Source organism: Pelodiscus sinensis, chromosome 2, assembly GCF_052426305.1.
Source record: "Pelodiscus sinensis isolate ZL-2025 chromosome 2, ASM5242630v1, whole genome shotgun sequence".
Taxonomy (NCBI): Eukaryota; Metazoa; Chordata; order Testudines; family Trionychidae; genus Pelodiscus; species Pelodiscus sinensis.
The window spans coordinates 171,916,880-171,939,117 of record NC_143053.1 but is presented as its reverse complement, the minus strand read 5'-3'; the positions used below and the strand labels follow the sequence as shown (position 1 = coordinate 171,939,117).

The 22,238-nt window shown below is 43.4% G+C and overlaps 1 protein-coding gene across 4 annotated transcripts in view; it reads right to left on the bottom strand.

Annotated features, from left to right (window-relative positions):
* The window catches only part of MATCAP2 (microtubule associated tyrosine carboxypeptidase 2), a 59,072-nt gene that overhangs the window by 14,972 nt on the left and 21,862 nt on the right, over positions 1 to 22,238 (bottom strand). For 2 of the 4 annotated variants that reach the window (XM_025185157.3, XM_014574072.4), the window contains 6 exons: positions 20,467 to 20,773; positions 20,088 to 20,380; positions 5,964 to 6,107; positions 3,877 to 4,009; positions 2,211 to 2,516; positions 1,316 to 1,413 (listed from right to left, as the gene is read on the bottom strand). In XM_025185157.3, coding sequence (XP_025040942.3) covers positions 1,316 to 1,413; positions 2,211 to 2,516; positions 3,877 to 4,009; positions 5,964 to 6,107; positions 20,088 to 20,380; positions 20,467 to 20,698 — 1,206 coding nt within the window. In that variant the 5' untranslated portion in view covers positions 20,699 to 20,773. Of the gene's footprint in view, positions 1 to 1,315; positions 1,414 to 2,210; positions 2,517 to 3,876; positions 4,010 to 5,963; positions 6,108 to 20,087; positions 20,774 to 22,238 lie in introns of all 4 variants that reach the window. The other 2 variants (XM_025185156.3, XM_006124058.4) reach the window with 1 other exon arrangement.

The following is a 22,238-nucleotide window of genomic DNA, read 5'->3' as shown; positions in this document are numbered from 1 at the left end:
GTAGACGTAGCCTAAACATCTGGGTGTCGCTATCACTGTTGTCTATAAAATCATTTGTCCCCTGTCCATCTGATATGACACATTATTATACTGTGTGACAGGGTCAGGCTGGTGGGCTAAATTAGAGAGAGAGAGAGAAAGGCAGCTCTAAAAGGCAGCAATGGCCCTGGCTAATCAGGAGGAGGGGAGACAGGGCTGCTGTAAATCAATCAGGGACACCTGATCTCACTTGAGGCTGCCACAGAGTCTTTTAAAAAGAAGTCTTCACCCCAGGGAGTGGGAGGAGAATGGGAGAGGAAGTGGAGTGAGAGGTGACCAGAACAGATAGGGAGAAATCTAGACAAACTGAGAAAGGTAACGGCAGCATTGCCACAGTCAGCTAGGGTTGCCAGGTGTCCTGAGGGACAAAAGCTTAAACCCTGCCAAGAGCAAGCAGGGCTAGTGGCACAGTACTGAGGCTGCCAGATTAAGGACTGAGCAGGGGTCTGAGACCCAGGAGTGGGGTTACCCTGCCACAACAGCTTAATATTATATGGACCAAATGTAACTCCATTCAGTTTGACCCCATGTGTATTTCTGAAAAGCATTCCAAACAAGACACTCAAACTACTTGGTAACATTTGTATGTTGATGACTTCTCTGTTACGGTTTCCTTATTTGGTGTATAATATTAACCACATCTGCTTTTTCTCCATATAAATAAAGTATTTCCCTATAATTTTCTCAAGAGACCAGGAAACAATTTATATTGAGTCACATGTTTCTGACCAGACTTCTGAAATGAAGAAAAGGCTAGACTAAGGTTGCTCCTATCAGCCCCTTCAAATATGAGGAACTCATTCAAGGGTTTCTGAAGCTATGTAGAGCATGAGGTAATATTAAATACAATTTTCAAGTACACAACAAGAAGCCTGCCTCAGGTCATTACTGGGGCCATGGTAAAACCACTACATGGAAATATTATCAGGGTGCCCTACTATTGCCATATCCAGACAATGGGCCACGTGGCTAGCGACAACTAAGAGATGGACACCTTGTTTGCACAGGGCTCTGCTCAAGACCATCACTAGCAATACTGGTGGCCTATGCAATCCAGCACTGGCACACACATCCCTCCATGGGGGGAGTGGCTGCTCTGGGGAGTGGGGGCGGGGAGAGAGAAACTGTATTGGGGCAGTACATTTTAAGACAATCTCTATGGGAAGTTATGCTGTAATAGTCAGGATATTGGAATCAGCAACTTAACAACTATTTAGGAAAGCACGTATTAAAATGATCTTACTAGTGCTTCTGTTCTAACACTGATTTCACTTACCTTTCCAAGAGCCATCAGTAAGTGGAAATCGATAGACTCCCTGTATCTCAAGATTTGGAGGATGCCATCCAAGTATACCTGATCCTTACTGAAGCAGCCTAAGGGAATCAGTCATGGTATTATTTTCAGGCTTTCAAAGCAATGCATTTCACAAAAATATTTATGCACAACATAATTGTATTTCCTACTATTGACTTGACAAATGTACCAGACACCCGTTGGATAGAGGATTAAGACTACCTGAAAGACACTGAGACGACATCTACATGACCTTAGGGATAGAGGCTCTGAGATCAATCTACTGGCAGTTAATTTAGGGGGTCTAGTGAAAACCAGCCAAATAAACCAAAGATCGCTCTCTGGTCAACACTGTTACTCTACCATCAATGAGAACAGTAAAGGAAATCGATGGCAACATTTCTCCTGGCTACCTCCCTGCAGTGTAGAACCCACAGTAACTCGACCTTGGTCGACTTTCTGTGGTAGTGTAGATGTAGCTAGACTAAGCAAAGGAATGGGCCTTTAGTCAGACTGGCTTTGCTGAGTATAAAGCTGAGCAGCTTTAAAGCCCCCAGTCACTGAAATCTGCAGCACTTTGGGAAGAAGCCCAGGGCATAAAAAACAAGGAAAGTCAAATACCTAATTATTTTCACACATTCCCCTTAAGATTCATTAAATATTCCTTTATCAAATCAATGTGAAAGTCCTGGGAAAAAAAACATCCTTTTTTATTTCAATCATTGATTTAAATGAAAGATCTTTGCCACTTCATGGTACCCATTGTAGAAAACAAGGAAGTTAATTTTTTACAACCCTTCGCACAAATTCTAGAACCTGCTAATAGAACATTTAGAGAAAGGAGGTGGAATGTGCTCAAGCTGCAGAGAAAACCAACCTGGCTGGGAAGTATCAGTCCACCCCCTCTTGGCTCGTACACAGTAATCCCACCTAGTGTTGGGGTCCTTGACAAACCTCCCCACATCCTGGAAGAGTTGACTGAAGGACATTTGACTAGCTTGATAGACAGTATAGTAGAGAAGGGCAGCCCGCCACAGGAAGGGGTCTTTTCGGAACAGGACGCTGTGAATACTGGCTAGGCCTTCCTCGGTAGGGTTGATTGGTTTTAACCCAAGCTTTTTACGTCCATTCCAGTTGCACCAAGGCTGGCTGTTGTTGTTAATACCTCGAAAATAATGAGTTCCTAAAAGGAAAGAAGAATGGAGCTTAGAAGAGTAATAACCAGTCCCTCAAATAATAGCCTAACTAGCTACTTGAGGAAATAACTAAGTTTAGATCAGCGGTTCCCAGCCTTTTCCAGATGGGGACCCATTTTGACAATTCAGGAAGACTTGGTGACCCAAGGCAATTAAAAAACGGGGGGAGGAAAGGGGGCAGAGCCATCTAGGGAGACAATGGCAACCCATATGGAAACTCTGATTTGGACCCAACTTAAGGCTTCTCACCTATTGGCACAATGAGGGACCAGGAAAGAGGTAACTTTGGCCTTGACAACAGTGGAGAATTTAACTGATGGTAATTAAGCAAGTAGAACAGCATTCATCTAAGCTCCAGCATTGCAGGGAGTCCCAGGGTGATTCCAGTGGAGAGGTCTAAAAGGACTTATGGGATTTAGGAGCACAAGTCCCACTGAACCTCTCCTATGTCCCTGCAGGGAGATTTTCAAAAGTGCATAACCCACCAAATTTCTCTGGTTTGGACAAGGCCTTGCTGTGGATGAAAAGTGGGGAGACTAGAGGAGGGAAGATTCATGCTGCACTAGTCTTTCTATTCCTATGAGGCCAATTGCAGAGCATTGCTGCAGTTGTACAAGAGGCTGTTGCCCTCTAACAAGAGGATAGTTATGACACTGGGAACAAAACCTAAAAGAGTAACTCGGTTAAGGCCACTGGATTTCAACTGGACTTGCTCTGCTACACTGGGACAGGCTCATCCAAAACCTAGAAAAAGTTTGAGAAACTCTCTATTATCCTGGGCTAAATGTTTGTAACGTTCCTAACTATTCTATGTTATAGAGGTTTTTATACCATGCTCATCACTGTAGTGCAGGGGTGGCTCACAGATAAGAGCTGCAGGCAGCAGTGTCCTGGTCTGTGCCATTTCCTGCAGCTCCTACTGAACCATGCCCACCCTGCAGGCCAATTGTTGTCCACCATTACTATAGTATCTGAGTGCCTTCCTATCTGTAGTGCATTAAGCAAAGTGACTGCTACACATCTATCCTGTGTTGTTTGTTTTCTTATCCTCTTCCCAAATAACTCAAAATCAGAGGGGACTTGCACAGATTTGTGTTCCACTGGCAACATTTCTTGCATCTACATATCTCAAGGTCCTAGATTGGTGAGTTAACTCTGCTGTATGCTACAGTTACAAATAGTACATTCTTATGCTTTACCACATCTCCAGTATAAGATCTCTGTGGCAGGAGCCATGCCTCCTTTTGGTTTATCCAATGCCTAGAACATTATCAGTGTAATGCAAAACTATACATAGGAATGTACATAGTCTCTCCCACATGAAGAATTCATAGCAAGTGTCCATACCTATTTCATGCCTCAGCATCCCTTCTAGCCAGTGTTCACGTGCAGTGGAAACATTGATAGTCAGAGTTGGGCGGCCATTCACCACTGTCATTGAGGCACGAGAGAGCAGGTCCTCAGTGAGATGAACTACAATCTAAAGAGAAATGAAGGCATGAGGCATAAAAGTTTTTTTTTCCTTTCCTGCTTTTGCCTATTCTATGCTGCCTCCCACTCTCCCAGCATTCTACCTGGACTCGGTCACATGCCTCGCATGGTTCTTCCCAAAAAGAGGCAAATTACCCATGTGCTAAATTTGTGTGTGTCTAGAAAGGTTCTATTCTCCTGTGCTTTTGTGAATCCTTTCTGACTTCAGTGGGACTCTGAGGGTTCAGACATGCAAATCGGACAACAGAATTGGAATCTAACTGACTTACAGCGGGGGAAAAAGTGGAACTGACTGAACAAAAAGTACTTTCAAATGCACAAAGAAAACAAACAGAAAAAAGAGAAAATAATTTTCTTTTTAGATCATTTATTGGAAACTTACATATTACTAGAAGCTAGAGAAGGTAAATTAAAAAAAGAGAAAACCCTTGAAATAGGTACGTAAATTGACAATATATACAGACTTAAAAATATATTTAAACTAAGATTTTAAAGAAACCATTTATAATCTTTAAAGGTGACCTAGGCTATGTGTACACTTCACTCTAAACTCAAAATAAGATATGCAATTTGCACTATGCAAATTGAGTAGCTTATTTTGAGTTTATTTTGAAATAAAGTGCTATTTCGAGACATCTCTTAACCCTCATGGAATGAGGATTACCGGGATGCTGAAATAGCGCGCCCATTATTTCAAAAAATATTTTGAAATAACGGGTGGCTTGTGAAGACGCGGTGTAGCTATTTCAGGATACCTCTGGTATCCCAAAATAACTTTGATGTGTAGACATACCCCTATAGAAGTGGGAAGACTTAGGGTGTGTCTAGACTACCTAGTTTTGTCGACAAAAGTGGACTTTTGTCGACAAAACTATACCAGCGTCTACACTACCGCTGAGTTCTGTCGACATAACGTCGACAGAACTCAGCAGTTTTGTCGACGCTGGTATACCTCATTTTACGAGGCATAACACCTTCTGTCGACAGAACTCTGTCGACAGAAGGTATTCTTGCCTGTAACATTGCGTCCAGACTACGGAGTTCTGTCGACAAAGCAGCTTGCTTTGTCGACAGAACTCAATGTGTCTGGACGCTCTTTGTCGACGGAAGTTTTGTCGACAGTATCTGTCGACAAAACTTCCGTCGACAAAACGCGGTAGTCTAGACGTACCCTTAGTGGGCTATCTTGCTGCACTATGATGTTTAATGGGCCACTTAATACTCAGTTAAATCCTAGTCTGGTAGATTAAATGATGCAGAGTCTTTGCATGGTCTCTCTCCACAGGGGTAAATTTTACCCATTGTGTGTGTATGTATGTGTGCATGTATTTGTGTATATACGTGTCTCAGGAATGAATGCTTGATTTATACATATAAATAACATTTTTTTCATTCCTGACATGAATATAAGACAGGACAAACCAATGAAGTCTATCCACTAAAATTCAAGATCCAGCATAGCACCCCTTTTTAAAATTAATTCAGCATAAATGTATACAACAGGAAGAAGAAATATTATAGGAAGCAGATAAAAAAAAGCCTTGCAATAAAGGATGACTGCAAATTAGAGGAATTTTGTGGTATGATACAGCATTAGAAAAATCCAACATGGTTGGGGCAGACATACACTCTGGTGACAAAGTGGGGATGTGCTACTCTACATATAACTGAAGGGACAAGGAAGGAGAGTTGTTATTTAGGATATACCTCCAAATACTTGACCAAAATCAAGAATAATTCAGTAGCAGGAAAGGTTCCTGATGAGATCTATTGCACCATTGAATAATCTCCCAAGGAAAGTAATTGGAAGCCACATTATTAGCTCATTGAAAATCTAGAATGGTTTTATAGTTTTAAAGGTTATAATGTAAGCAGCATGTCTATATTGACAAGGTCTCTTCTATCTGATTCTGTGGTTTTCATTGACATTTTGTGCATCCTACCTCACCAAGGCAGCCTTCTTTCACCATGTATTTCCTGACGTGATTCCAGATGCGACTTTTTGGCAGCAGGCTGCCTCCGGTGGCTTGCTCAAACTTTTCATAGCTTCCATATTTCTGCAATGTCCGTTCCATAATATTGATAGACTGTAAAAGACAAAAGTATATCAGAAATAAGTGCAATAAGATTCTGATGACTGTATTACCTCTGCAGTTATGGAGCGAATGGCTGGTTTTTTTCCCTCTATCTTTTATGGAATGCACTACTAAACTCCAGGGCTACGTCTAGACTACATCCCTTTTTCATAAAAGGAATGTAAATTAGACGTATTCATAGAAGAATAAGTGATCTTTTGGAAAGGCTTTATTTTCCGCAAGATCAGCATCTAGACTGGCGCTTTCTTCCGACAAAGCTCAGTGCGTAAAAAAAGCGGCAACCATTTTTAAGCTAATGAAGCGGGGGAGATTTAAATCCCCGCTTCATTAGCAATTGCGATACGTCTAATTTACATTCCTTTTACAAAAAAGGGATGTAGTCTAGACGTAGCCCAGTAGTTACATATAAGCTAAAAACTTCTGTTGTCCTCAGAGCCATGAATGAATCCAAATGCCTTAAGAAAAGTTCAGGAATCGTGTTCGCTCATCTTAGACTCCTTTGCACATCACCTGCAACACACACACCTGGTTTTAGCTCAGTAAATGGAAATCAATTCCTTCAATGACATTGGGAAAATCATGTAAACCCAGTTCTTCAATAGGAGGTAGGCACCTAAATACCATGAAAATCTGGGCCTCTTTGTCTCAATGTCTGCACCTGCAAGTCAAAGATGAAAGTATGTCTTCACCTGTCTTACAGGAATGTTCTGAGGGTTAAGGAGTTAGCACTTTTCTCATTCATTTTCCCAGGAAAGTATAAATGTTAAGCATGATTACAATCACCCTTTTATTTCTTCATGTTTTTAAATTTAGAAACGCTGAATCATAACTAAGCATTCCTGATGTCTTCCTGATATTTTAAACCTTCTGTGCAATGGTTGTATGTGTTTGGAGAGACGAGTGATAAAGGACTGGGAAATCTTTTCTCAGTTTTCCTATTTCAGCATGGGAGTATTTTTTTTCAGAAGCACCAAGAAAAGAAGGAGATAAAAACCACTTGGTTGGCAAACTGATATTCAGTGTATTTATCTGTAAGGGTAAGTCCGTTATCCTGAAATAGCATTCTGTACTGTCTACACAAGAAGTCCATTATTTTGAAATACATTTGCAATTACAGGCTTCTTATTCTGGCTTCCCGTAAACCTTGTTGCACAAGGATTAAGGAAGATACCAGAATAGTGATTTATTTCAAAATTTAGCTCTGTGTAGACACAGCGCCAAATTTCAAAATAAGCTATTTTGAAATAAGTTATGCAATTTGCATAGCAAAAATTGAACAGCTTATTTCAAGGTACGCGCTACCATGTAGACATACCCTAAATATGTATGCTTTGTTGCTGAAAACAGAACTGAAATATAGATAGCACAGCACAGTGTTCAACTTGCATGAAGGGAACTGAGATTAATGTGGGTTGAAGATCTTGCAGGAGATAGGGATAGCCTGTTGCAATTTGTTTTCAATATGCCCACTCCAAAGATAATAAAATACTCATTAAGACTTTTTTATGGATTTCAGGCATATGTTAAATTTAAGATGGATGCTTTAAGTTTAGGGTTAGTAAAAGCAGGGAAGAGAATTCCCTCAGAGGCAAGAATTCAGCTAGCTGGGAGAATGTTTACAAGGAGCTCCTAGGAATTTCAACCAGCATATCATTGCCAGTAATGCCAACCACAAATGTTAAAAACAAACAAACAAACATGGAACTGGCTTAACTATTATGAGATTTAAAAAAAAAAAAGTTTGAGTTTTTTAATTTCTCTGTTGTTTTTTGAGCCTTTAGGGTTTGACTGGGTCTCATTTTCAAGCTTTTCTCTTCAACCATCAGAGCTTTTTTTTAAAAAGCTGAGATTATCATATGATCACAAGACTCACAGAGCTGGAGCTTTCAGACAAACCTAAAATAATATGAGACTTGTGATAAAACTATGATAGTTGCCAATGCGGCTCTGGACAGTTTATGGAAAACAACCCATTTACGATGATGTCTCATCATTACAAATGTATTACTCCAATTAGGGTTGCCAGGTGTCTGGTTTTGAACCGGACAGTCCAGTATTTGAGCTTTCTGTTTGGGAACCAAATTGAGAAAAATAAATGAGACAATATAAATGTCCAATATTTTCTAAATAAGATGTAATGTAGATTGTGATGTAAAGTCAAGTGTGTCCGGTATTTTTGTTGAAACCATCTGGCAACCCTACCTCCAATATTTCTTGCTTCTCCCTTACGTAAGGCCTGTTTTGAGTGCCCTCAAATACAAGTAATCTGAGAGGGATTTCAGGGACTGCACCACCAAGCAGGAGTGGAACTTGAGCAATGTTTCTGCTAATCTTTTCCACCCACATGCATATTTTTTCCATCCATGTGCGAAACACATTTTTATGTGCACTGAGGCATGTGTGAATGTGCACCACCATGAGAAACAAACCTAGCTGTGGGTGCTCTGCTAATCAGCCAGGCAGCACTGAATCTCTCCTGAGCCGCCGCACAAGCACACAGCTTACAGGAAACACTGTCCTTGAGTAAGAATCTCTGAGCATGCTTGCACCTTGTGTAGACATACCCTGAGCTAGCTTTAATCTAGCGCTCTCAGGTCCCAGAGTAATGAAGTGAAGCAGCACATACTTCAAACTGGGTTACCCCACAAGTACTACAGGCTTAGCTGAAGTGCATGCTCCGATAGCTTCACTATTTCAGAATCTGAGCTAGATAGATTAAACTAGTTTGGGTTAGGGTTGCCAGATGGTTTCAACAAAAATACCGGACATACTTGACATTACATCACAATCTACATTACATTTTATTTAGAAATACCGGACATTTATATTTTCTCAAGTTGTTTCCTGAACAGAAAGCTCAAATACTGGACTGTGCGGTTCAAAACCGGACACCTGGCAACCCTCATTTGGGTGTATTAACTTGAGCTATAATCTTGAAGAGCAGACATAGCCTTCTTGTCTTGCAAAAATGAGACTGTAATGTTTTAATTGTGAGAGTTGCATCTGCAAACTGTGTGGCTGGTTCTAGGCCTGCTCTTTCAAGATGCTGGAACCTCCCTGAAGAAGAGCTCAATGTCTTCTATTCACACTGAAGTTAGAAGGAACTCAGCACCTTTCCTTGGGGAGAGGATAAAAGCAAGATGGGACCATACGTGACCAATGTTAGTTACATTGTGAAGCCTTAGTGTACTACTGGAAGGTGCCAGATGCTACAATGATACTTTAAGAACCTATATGAAACAGAATAGAACAGGACTGAGCCTTACCATATTAATGCTGCAAATATAATTCTTGTGCCACTAATAACAACAGGAAACTCAAGACTTTTTAAAAAATTCTATGACTAGCAGCACACTATGATAATAAGATGACTATGCACACTGTTTTCAAATAGATTATTCTGATATTTGGTGAACTTGCGGGTTGACTTACTGTTTATAATATATGATTCATTTGGAAACTTAAATAGCTACTGTCTTGTTTTGTTTTAACTAAAATTTAGCAATGCCAAGCAATCATCACTGGAACACAATATATTGATATGCATGAAGCATTCTTTAAGTGGCTCAAAGAGAGTGACTTAGCTCTAAAGAAGCAATTCTCTCTCTCTTTTTTTCTTTTTACACAGGTGCTGGGGGAAAGGATATATCTATATATTACAGGTTGGACCTCGCTGGTCTTGCACCCCTGGGACCTGACCAGTCTCAGATGAGGGATTTCTCTGGACCAGGGAGATCATATCTGCCCCAATGCTACTGGCTACTCCAGTTCTGGACCGGCCTCTTAGCCACCTCCCTTCCCCCAGCAGCCCCACTGCCCTGCCAGTCCCCCCACTACATACCCAGCTCCTGGCTGCACTGGGCAGCCCCGCTGCAGGCATGCTGGGCTCCTGGATGCTCAGAGGAAGAAGCAGGGTGGCTGTGGAGCTCCACAGCGGTTGGGGCCTAAGAGTGCAGCACCACAGCTGGTGGCGGGGCCTAGGATCTCAACTTGATTGCCACGGGGCTTGTTGTGGTCCTGCAGGGCTGCACTCCTCGGGCTCTGCCTTCATCCTGCCTCTTCCCTTGAGCGCCCCCACCCTCCCCGAATGCCCACTCAGTCAATGTTGGTTCCTTTGCTGCCACCAGAGCAGGCCCCACAGCTGGCAGCAGCAGAGGGGCTGGCATTGACCTCCCCACATCTGGCAGATTCTGTGGTCTGGGACTGGTTAGGCCGCAAGGGTGCTGGACCAGGGAGGTACTACTTGAAGAAGGTCTTACAGCACCCCCAATTCTCGCCTGCTGCTAAAGCAGAGCAAAAACAGTACTCAGAAGGCCCCATACCATATTAATGCCACATACTAGCTGCAGTTTCAGCTCATGGAGGCCATTTGCAGCTGACACACATTAAAGAAACCCTCAGTTGCTCTAATTTATGCTGGATAACTAGCCCAGCTCACAGCAATTCCAGGATCAGGGGAATGCAAAGGTGAGTTTTAAGTCACCATTGGCCTCCCCTTCAGACATGCCCCAGGATAACCTGCAACAGAACACTTAAAGCATTTTTTTCTGTTCCCCAAAAAGCCAACAGGACTTTTGTAATTGATTTCAATGGGAACTGGACCAGGTCACATTACCAACAACCATAACAGTTAGTAGTAGCAGATTATATGTTTTAATTTTTAAAAAGATTTTCTTGTAAAACCTGAAGTGATTATATATGCATGTGTGAGAATATATACAGCAGAAAGCCATGCACTAATCTGATACTTGGTCAAAACTTTTGTCATTCACGAGTGTTTTAAAAAGCCCCACCTCTTTCCCCAAAAGACAAAAGTTTTTCCATGGCAAGTGGCAATGTAAACAGCTCACTGCCAGCAGGAATGCTCTCCCGTTAACAACGTGAAGCCCGTTCATAGTCACTGGGAGTATTTTGTCAGCAAAAGTGCCAACAAACAGCATTTATACCACCTGATTTTAGCAACATGGCGGTGATGACATGGCCATTTTGCTGAAAACTCTGTAGTGTAGACAAAGCCTCAGGTTTACAATATCATAAAAAAACACTTTACTTCAGCTCTTGTAGTTACGGTGATGTTGTCCGAGCCCTGGAATGAGTGTATAGCCATACCGCTCAGTGTTCAAGAGAGGGATAAAGTTTAAAGGAATCGGCCTAGATTAATAACGGAGGTATTTTTCTTGCATATGGTCAGCTCAATTTGACTAATTTAAAAATTACCTCAAACAGTTTATCCACTAGTTTGTTTTTGTTTTAAAGGCAGGAATATGAGTGCCTTAAAGGTGGGAATAATTTGCTTGCATCTCACGGATCAAATGTTTATAATTAGAGCCTATGCTTTCTGGGTAAAACCCTTGAGCATAAGAGCAATCACAAGGCCTGTGCATTGGGTGATCACCTTTACAGAAGGCAAAGCAGGACACATGTAGAAGCCTCCTGCTCCTCCTCTTTCAGAAGATGGAGCTGGGCTATGATAAGAGCTTCCCAGAATGCTCAGGCAACTGTGGGGAGACTCGGACACTCCACCAAGGTGTGGAGGGAACACGGTGCCTGAGAGTAGCCTGCAAGCCTGCGTACATGCCCCCCTCCCAGGGCAGCTGGAGGTTCCAGGGCTCCCCACAGGAACGCAGGCTCTCTGGGCATCTCTTACCATGACCCAGCTGATTAAAAACTGGACACATGACAACCCTACTGGTACCACCCTGGAGACTCAGGCAGGTGCAGAGCAATGCTGCAGAGAATCCAAGACAAATGCTGTTGCAGAATCATTCAACTCAGGATGGTAGGATGGTAGGATAGTCGCCCTACTGAAAGTGCAATTTAAGCTCCTTGAGCATTCTGTGTTTAACACTTCTTCTCTCACTGAGGTCCAGTCTACATACAGTGCTAACTTCAGTGAAAATTGCTGGCTACTAACAACTCTCAGAATCATGGGATAAAAGCAAAGTTAACAGTCTAATTTGTTTATTAGAGAACTTGTGTGCTTTTTCCAAGTTTTTTTTTTTAAGGCTGAATTCTTAACTTGTTCTAGCCATCTTCTGATACTCATTTTAAATGGATGTTTTCCTGTCACTGTGCAGATTCTGATGTGTGCTCTCATGCTTGTACGAATCATTTATAAAAAAAAAAAAGTTTCCTATGTATAGGAATGCAGTTTACTTTCACTGAATAACCTCAATAATTTGTTATTACAGTTCTTCAATTTCTTGTAAAGCATACTAGATCTTTCAAGATATTCATGTTGCCTATTGGTTGCTATATGTATAATTAAATTGGTTTCACTGAGCAATTTAATTTCACTCTTTCATGTAAACAGAATATCTCCTTTAATATTTTATCGTTTGGCATAAACTTTTCCTTAAAGTTTTTGAAACAAGGAAATTAAATGAAGTCTGTAAATTAAGCACCTTAAATCCTAACAATTGAGCATCTATTTATAGTCTCTGAGGCATCAAATCTCTCTGAACATGCAACAGAGATTTGCATTCACAATTAAACTTAATTGACCAATAGTCCCTTATTCTATTTCCCAGCCCACATCTATTCAATTCCACCTTTCAAAAAATGAATAATGGATTGATTTTACTAAAATACATTAAGATGTTGGAAATAAGGATTTAAATTCACAATGAATGAACTCCTTGCACAATATAATACTATTCAGCATTAGGTCAGCAGAAGAGGCATGTTAAATTTCGTTTAATCAACAGGGCCAGCTGAATCTGGGCTCACGCCAGGTCTACTGGCTCTTAATGAATTTAAAAAGCAGACGCGCAGCATCTGGGACTGGGCATGAGCCGAGAATCAGCTGATTCCCAGCTCACACCCCGTCCCTGCTACCACCCTGCCTCTCCTGCCCCCCACGGAGATGGTGCTGGGGGGAACAGGCTTTTAGGCCCAAAATTCTTTTAGGCCGGCTCCCCCCAGCACTGGCTCCTGCTCTCCCCCACCCCACCCTTGAGGCCCCCGGTAGAGGCTTCAGAGGGAGGTGGGGAGGAAAGCGACTAGTCGAGGGACTAGTCAGCTATCCAAAAAGCTTTTGCTTATTGGATAGTCGTCTAGTCAGCTATTCGCTTATATCCCTACAGCAGAATCTGTCTGTGGGTACAATACCGTTCTCATAAACGCCAATTAGAACTTCTCAACTGAAAGCTGGATCAGACCCTAAAACTTTCTGCCACAACCATGTTAAACTTCATAATTTAATCACAACAATAATAATAAATAGTAATAATAGTACATTACTTATATAATAATCACAGTAATATGTGTAAGCAAGAATGAACAATAGGGAAAATTCCAGGCTAGGATCCTGACACAGTGTGAGTGGGTTGTTAGTCATGAGGCCAAAGGCAGAACAATGCAACTCCCCAAGAAGCCATAATATGCTGCATCAGCAAAATGCATGTGCCCTTTTATCCTTGTAAATCTAAAATTACTCTGTGTGATTACTTATTACAATATTGTCTTTAAAAAGCTCACAAATAATGAGATCAAAATTGTAATAAATCCTCATGAAAACGTTTCATATTTTAAATTCTAAAATTGGCTTCTCTGCATTCTTATGGGTTACTCAGGAAGGTCATAATTGTTCCTATTTACTAGCTGGGAAACGGAAGCACAGATAGGGTCAGGCCCAAGTTGTCAGAAGTGGAGCCCAGTTTACGGTCAGGCCAACATTTTGGAAGCCTCAGTTTCTGAAAGCCCAATTTAAGATACCTGAGGACTGATTTTCAGAAAGTACTGAACACCCATAACTCCCCTTGACCGCACTTGGAGTTGTGGGTGCCCTGCACTTCCAAGCCCTAGAAGTTGCAAGACGAGCGCACCAAAAATGAAGGCAGACAAATTAGTAGCCACTTTTGTAAATGTGATGGTAAATAACTAGTTCAAAGTTGCATAGCAAGTCAATAACAGAGCCAGGAATGAAATCGAGAAATCCTGATTCCTGTCCCCTGCTTCGATCACTCAACTTATTTTAATTAAAAATAGAAGCTTTACAAAAAGCTTTATTTTATATGGCTTCCTACTCCCAAAATTCTCCCAAATTTCTTTTGTTCTCCTATTTTCTAGCCTAACCACCACTTAAGGACTTTCCTTTTCATTTCTTTTTTACCACATGCTGAGTCAGAAGCAGCATGTGGCACCAGAATCATCTCTGTTGGGGGGATGTGGAAATGGCAGTAAAAGGCAGGCCTAGCCTCATGCTAAGAACCCTTGAGAGAGATGTCCCAGCAGTGGTTTCAATATACTGTTTCTGCCAGAACCAAGTATCTCATCAGGGCTTAGAGAGATGCCTCAGATCCAGCCTGCCAACAAAGGGGGGAAAAAGAGGGAAGTTGCCCTGGGGCCTGGCAATTCAAAGAGGCCCAGAGCTCCTGGCTACTAATACTGCGCAGGAGCCGGAGCCTTGGCCCCATTTGAATTGCTGCTGGAGAGCCACTCTGTGTGACTCTGAGGGCTGACGGTGAAAGGGCATGCTGCAGTCTGGGCGGTGATAAGAGCGGCTGCCCTCTTTTCTGCCCCTTCCCGAAGTGCAGAGCTGCCCTCCCACACATACACACCTTGCCCTGGGGCCAAGGTGGATGTTGGCCCTGCTGTTTCAGACACAACGGGCAGCCCATCTCCATACAAATACACACTAGTCCCAGTTCAACTTTTTAAAAAAAATGAAAAAACAGATCTCGGGGTGGGGACTAACCCTTGTTAAGAAGCAGAGATGAATAAGGAGGAGGGAGAGCTGGAAGGAATCTTGACAGCCAATGTCAAAGAGGATGAGCATAAGAACGAATCTCTACAGCTAGGGACGGGATGATCTATGAAAACAGCACAATAAATCAGAGTGATGACAAAGGGAATGAGAAGAGATTTGAGGTTGTGGATGAAAATATATCTAATGCCTGGCACTTAGAAAGTTAGTTCACATCATGAAAGCTCACAGATAAAGGAAAATTGAGAGATTTAGTAAATGCAATTATAGGTAATCTTTAGTAGATAATCCTGCACTGTGACATTGTTTATAGAGGAATGTTAATACTACCTCTGAGGCAATTTAGCAAATAAAAGCAGCTTTGACATAGAATACTATCCCAGGAAAATGCTCTGCCATTTAACAAATCAGAATGCAATATTTTCTGCTACTACTTCATTATAAATAATAATGAGGAAATTTCTTAAGAACACTGAACACAAATGAAGCTCTCAATGACAGGAAACTCCAATCACTAACGCTTGGCATGGGAGTCTCTGCAAACCTGTGGGTGGAGCACTGGCTTCAGAGTCAGGAGACCTGGGTTCAACTGCTTGTTGTATGACCTTGGGCAAGTCACTGAACCTTTCTGTACCTCTATCCCCCTATCTGAAAACGTTGTAAAATGCTCTGCGATCTATGGCCAGACTTGGTGGGCAGAGTGTGCGCACTCCCCACCCCCAGGCTGACCCAGGGACAAGCCAGAAGGTGGAGTATGTGGTCCCCACCCCTTGGGCTGCCCCCGGGGAGAAGCCAGTGCCCACCTCAATCCTCTGCTCTGAGCCACCCACCCCCACGCCTGAGCTCCCCCTCCTTCCAACCCCCTGCAGTGATTCCTGCACCCCTACCCACTGCCCTGAGCCCCTCCTCACCCCCCAGCCCTAACTCCTGCACCCTCAACCCCTACCCTGGGCTGTCCTCATTCCTCCAACCTTATTACTGCACCCTCCCACATCCCTAGCCCTCTGCCCTGAGCCCCTCCTCAACCTCCCCCACGTTGACACCAGCATCCCCATGCTCCTGGCCTCCTTTTCTGAGTCCCCGTCCATTGAAACACCAGGTAAGTCTTCTAATTATAATAAATGTGGTTGGGTTGTGCGCATGACATAGCCATGTATCAATTGAGTTTGCGTTTCCATAACTACTACACTACCCGTGTTTCTGTCTCTGCGGCCTGAGGAAAACCTGGCAGTTATCCCACAGCGCCATAGTAAGGTACAGAGAGCCCAGAGCACAGGCACACAGGGCAGTACCTGCAAAGATGGGACAGAGCACCGTTCTCTAGCACACAGCTGAAAGAAAGACCAAAAGACCATTACAAAGACTAAGGGTATGGCTACACTGTGTTTTATTTTTGGAAGAGGTATGCAAATAGCGCTCGCATTTGCATGCCTCCTTATGTTTTTTTCCCCAGAAGAGGCTTTTCTGCTGTTTGGCCCCATCTACATGGGGCCAAATGCTGGGAAAAAAACCCTCTTTCGAAAGCTCCTGTAAACCTTGTTTACGAGGAAGAAGGGAGCTTTCGAAAGAGAGGGGTTTTCTGACATTTGGCCCTATGTAGATGGGGCCAAACGGCAGAAAAGCCTCTTCCAGGGAAAAAAACAGAAGAAGGCATGCAAATGCAAGCGCTATTTGTATACCTCTTCTGAAAAATAAAACACAGTGTAGTCATACCCATAGTCAGGAGATCCAGTAAACAGTGTTACATTCCAGGAAGCCAACCGTGTGTAAGCTTTTAAAATGTATGTGGTTTCTTTTGTAAAAAGAGAGTCCTTCAAAAATAATCATGTTAACAAATCAAAGTCAGAAAAAGTTGCAAATACATTGGGGGGAGGTGGGGAGTTGTGTCCTGTTATAGAAAAAATGCATTAGGAACTGTACATAGCAGTGTTTCACTACGTACTTATTTGACATACTGGGTACTGTTTGTTAACTAGTTCACAAGAACTGAACTATCGCTTCAGAATGTATCCGTCACTATGGAAGACTATAGGGTGTTCCCTCTTCTCTTCCCAAACTCACTTTTAAGACTTTCAGTTCACACTGAAGTGAGGTAACAACCTGTATGGCCTCATCTTAGTAAAGCTATTACTGATAGTCATTTTGTATAATATGATATAGTTCATCTGGATAAAATCTATAAGGGTACATCTACGCAGCAGGGCTAAAGCTGAAATAAGGTACAAATTTTAGCTACGTCAATTGTGTAGCTTAAGTTGAAATAGCTTAATGCAGCTTTTGGTGCTGTCTACACAGCAGGAAGTCCGAGTTAGAGCACTCTTCCTCCGACTTCCCTTACTCCTTGTAAAATGAGGATTACAGGAGTCAGAGTAAGAAGTCCTCCAGCTCGACATTTCAACATTGTCGAAATCACTGCTTCTAGTGTAGACAGGGACTATGTTATTTTGGAATAATGTCAGTTTTCCGAAACACTGCTGTGTAGATGTACCCTTAGAGACTAAATTCAAATCTGCATGAAATTTTCTATAGCTAATAAAAGGAAATAGTGCCATCTGCTGGGATTGATATGACTGCTGATATTTGTTAGTTAAAGTCCAGAATTTGTTTATGCAATTTCTTAACAAGTAAGACTTGACATGGTGTTCCTTACAATTTCAATCACGTAAAATAATTAATTTCATCAAGCTAGTCACAGCTCTATCTGAAAAGAACAGTTTTCCCTTGTTCCGTTTCTGACTAAACAGAAACCATCAGAAATGTCACAATTCACTTCATTGCTTTTGTAATATGACATAAAAATTTGAGGTTCTCCACATTTAGTTATAAAGTAGAAAAGCTTACAGTAACATGTCAGTCCTTAAAAATGAACATCAAATTGCTGAGGACCCATTCACTATCAGAAAAGGCATCCATTCATTATTACACTGCTTTGATTTACTGAAATAGTCTGGAAGAAATCAAACCTTTAAAAAGATATTTCATAGGTTTCTGTATATGCAGTCTTCACAAAAAATATTTTTAAGGTGTCATTTAAAAAAAAAATTCCAACATTCCATGCTGAATTGTTTTTTCATAGTATCACCAATTCTTTTTTAATTTAAGTGCAATCTGCACAATTTAGTAATAAAGCTGCTTTATTGGTTATAGAAGGAAAAGACCTGAATTTGCAGTTACTTATTTGCAATCATCTATGTTAATGCTTCTAAAATAATTCAAAGAGCAAAAGAATACTTGTTTAAAAAGGCAGAAAAAGAAAGAAAAAGGCAAATACAGGCAGTCCCCGGGGTACGCGGATCCGACTTATGTCGGATCCGTACTTACGAACGGGGCTTTTCTCGCCCCGGAGGACGCAGGCGGCGGGACCGCCCAGACGTGCCGCGGTCCCACCGCCTGCATCCTCCGGGGTGAGAAAAGCTGCTCCGCATTTCCCTGGTCTGCTGGGGGGGGGCCCAGCAGACCAGGGAGACGCGCAAAGCCGCGGAGGACGCGGGCGGCGGGACAGCCCAGATGCGCCGTGGTCCCGCCGCCCGGGTCCTCCGCGGCTTTGCTCCACGTCTCCCTGGTCTGCTGGGGGGGGGGCCCAGAAGACCAGGGAGACGCGGAGCAAAGCCACGGAGGACGTGGGCGGCGGGACCGCGGCCCGTCTCAGTCCCGCCACCTGCGTCTCCCTAGTCTGCTGGGGGGCGAAGCTAGTGCGCCCCCCCCAGCAGACCAGGCTTTTCTCACGGACGCCTGTGGTAGAGCAGCTGGGGCGCTGCCGGTTGGTCCCGCAGCGCCGCTCCTTGGCGCTACTGGACCAACCCAGCAGCACCCCAGCTGCTCTGCCCCAGGAGTTCCCAAGTCAGCCGCTGCTGAAACTGACCAGCTTCCTGGAATCAGCCGCTGATCAGTTTCAGCAGCAGCTGACTTGGGGACACCTAGGGTAGAGCAGCTGGGGTGCTGCCGGGTTGGTCCCCGCAGCGCCAAGGTGAGGCGCTGCGGGGACCTACCCGGCAGCGCCCCAGCTGCTCTGTCCCAGGCGTCCAGATTCAGCTGCTGTTCAAACTGATCAGTGGCTGATTCCAGGAAGCCCGGGGCAGAGAAACTCTGCCTCAGGCTTCCTGTACGTGCTCCTCAATAGAAGTTTTTTGCCATGTCTTAGAACAAAGCAGATAAATTATAGTTGTTTTTCATAATAAAACCGAGTTAGTGGGTTACATTACTATATATTTTAAATATACAACTACAAATTATACCTCTAAATATAATAAGATAACTATGCAAATCAATAAAAATGATCTTCAAACACTTAAGTGGTTTTGAAAGTGCAGGGTATAAAATTCTTCCTAAATCTAATTAAAAAAAAATTGCCCTGAACTTCTTTGTTGTTTTGAAGTGAAATAATTTGCCCGCCCCCACTCACAAAAACAGAACCTACAGAAAAATAACCGGGCTTGTAACCATCACTTACAATATTAGATTCTCTGTTAAACACTCCCCAAAAACCTGGGCTGTGTCTACATTGGCACCCTTTTCCGGAAAAGGGATGCGAATGACACCAGTCGGAATTGCAAATGCCGCGGGGGATTTAAATATCTCCCGTGGCATTTGCATGAACATGGCTGCCGCTTTTTTACGGCTCTGGGCTTTGCTGGAGAAAAGCGCCAGTCTAGACGGGATCTTTCGGAAAATAAAGCTTTTTCCGGAAGATCCCTTATTCCTCTTAAAATCAGGAATAAGGGATCTTCCGGAAAAGGCTTTATTTTCAGAAAGATGACTGGCTGACTGGGTAGCACAGCCCTGTCTCCCCCAGGAGATGCTCCTCCACAAGAGAAGCCAGGGCTGAGAACCACAGCGAGGAGAGGAGAGGCCCTGCGCTGAAAAGAGGTCAGAAGTGGGAACTGTGGCCCAGCCCCAAACCAGCTGCAGGCTGGAGGGCAGCTAAAGGTTGGAGCCATTCCCAGAACCCTGAACCCCTTCCAGACCAGCTGCAGGTTGGAGGGGGGGGCTAGTCTCCCAGCCCCTTTCTCCAAACTCCCTGCCCTGAGTTCTATATCTCTCACCCCCCACCCTCTGTTTCGAGCAGCCCACACCGAGCTCTATGCCCTCCAGCACCCACACATCCAAAACCCTGCCCTGATTTCTGTACCCCCACCTCTATTTTAATGTAGTTTGTTATGAGATAATGAGGGATTCTCTCACCTAAGCAAACAAAGCCAGATGCTATAGGTAAAAAAGTACTATAATAAGGAATGCATAAGGAATGAGTGTAACCATAACTCTACCTGTTTAAGAAACTTGTTGGATGCTTGACTGTGCTTAGCTAACACGTTTGGCAATGCAGGATTTGCATATTCAAATTGAGGATTATAGGTAAAATCGGACTTGAAGAACTTAATCTTCTCTTTTTCCACATTGGAGGGCTTGATGGCAGTTAGTATACAGAGTTTTCGGCCAGAGACATCTATTTCTTTATCATGGCTTTTTGACAACTGAGGCTGCTTTGTCTTTGTCATACTAGAAAAATAATGCCTCTTAGCCTTGCTTTTGGGTCGAGATGGCAGTCCTATGCTGTTCCCTGCAACAGAAATACTGTGTGTAAACTTTACACTGCTAGACACGGGGCTAGCGATAAAGATGGATGGCTGCCTGTTTGTGCAATACCAGCCACTGCTGAGCAAGGGTAATGGGACTCTGATCTTGCGGTGCTCGTTGCCTCGCGAGGTAGCAGAAGACTTGGTAGACTTTCTGTGCCTCTTGTAGTGGGTAGATGACAGCTTTTGGGAGAGGTGTTTTTTCTCCTCTTTACTTTGCAGAAGGACATTGTAGCTGCTGGTTCCTGTTGTGAAAATATCCTTAAGGATTCCAGAGGACAGGTGCTGAAGACAGCTTTCATTCTTGATCAGTTTATGTTCTTCTGGATTTAAGACTGACTTTTTAGAGAGCTCTTGCTCAGGCCAGTGAAGTTTTTCTGCAAAAAAAACCAAACAAACAAAAAGATAAAACAAATCTGACTGTATCTGATAAATACAGATCTGATGAATGAGTCTATCTATCAATCGGTATGTCTAGACTACATCCCTCTTTCTACAGAGGGACACTTCGAAATTGCAAATGAAGCCAGGATTTGAATTTCCCACACTTTATTTGCATAATCGTGTCATGGCACTCTTTGGAAAAAACGCTATTTCGAAAGTGAAACCACAGTCTAGATGCAGTTCTTTCAAAAATAGAAGCCTTTTTTGAAAGATCCTGTAAACCTCATTTTTTCATTTTCCTCCGCAGCAAGAATTCGAGGGTTCAAGCCAAGTCCGCCTCCTTCCCCCCACGGACAGCCACCCTCAGATTCCCAAGGGACGGAGCTCGCATCCCGGGAACAAAGGAAGGATGGGGGCGGGGATCAGAATGTAGGGAGGTTGCGGGGTTCCTCCTGTGGCGCAGTGGATACGGTTCCTGTCTCCAGCATGTTCAAGTCCCAGCCTTCCCCCCCGCCCTCCGTGGGAGGCACTGGACCACCAACACAGGATATAAGGGATGTTCTGAAGGGAGGGACGTGGATTGGATTCTGGAGTGGCTTAGGGGATAGGGCATTAGACTGGGGAGCGGAGTGTGGCAGCTTCTAGGACTTCCCTTCCCCCCCACCCACTGTGGGAGCGACCTGACCACCAGCACAGGATATAAGGGAGGTCCTGAAGGGAGAGAGGTGGGGTGGGTTCTGGATTGGCTTAGGGGATAGGGCATTCGCCTTATTTTTTGAGATTTAAAGGATCTTTCGAAAAAGGCTTCTATTTTCAAAAGAACCACGTCTAGACTGCGCCTGGTTCTGCCCTCCCCTCCCTGACAGTCTGCAGGCCAGAGCCTCAACCCCACCTCAACAGCCTGCAGGCCATGGGAGAGGCGGCTGCAGGCCAAGAGCAGCTCCCAGAATCTTACCCTCCCAGACACCCTGCAGGCCATGGGCAGGAGGAGAGGCAGCGGCACTGGAAGCAGAGGGCAGCCCCCAGAGTTTCATCCACCCCCCCAGAAAGCCTGCAGAGAGAGTCACTGGGGGGCAGCCCCCCAGAATCTCAGGCTGTGGCGGAGAGGGGAAGGGGGAGTCTGCAGAAGGAGGCTGACAATTTGGCCTATGAATAAGCCCTTTCGTTTTCAGTTTAAACTAATTTGAATGAAGAAAAAAAAATCACACTTTTTACAAAATGTAAGATTTTATTTCTGATTTTCACCCTACTTTTGTATCATTCAAATAGATATAAAAATAACTTGTTTTATTAGGATGAGATACATGTATTACTATTATACCTAAGTTTGTCTATATATGCAAATCTACCTGCTAAATTAGGCTATATGTACTAATCTAGGATACAAACAATAAACAGACAGACACACGAACCGATGAATCTCACATCCAGCACATACACATTTCAAGCTGCTAACAG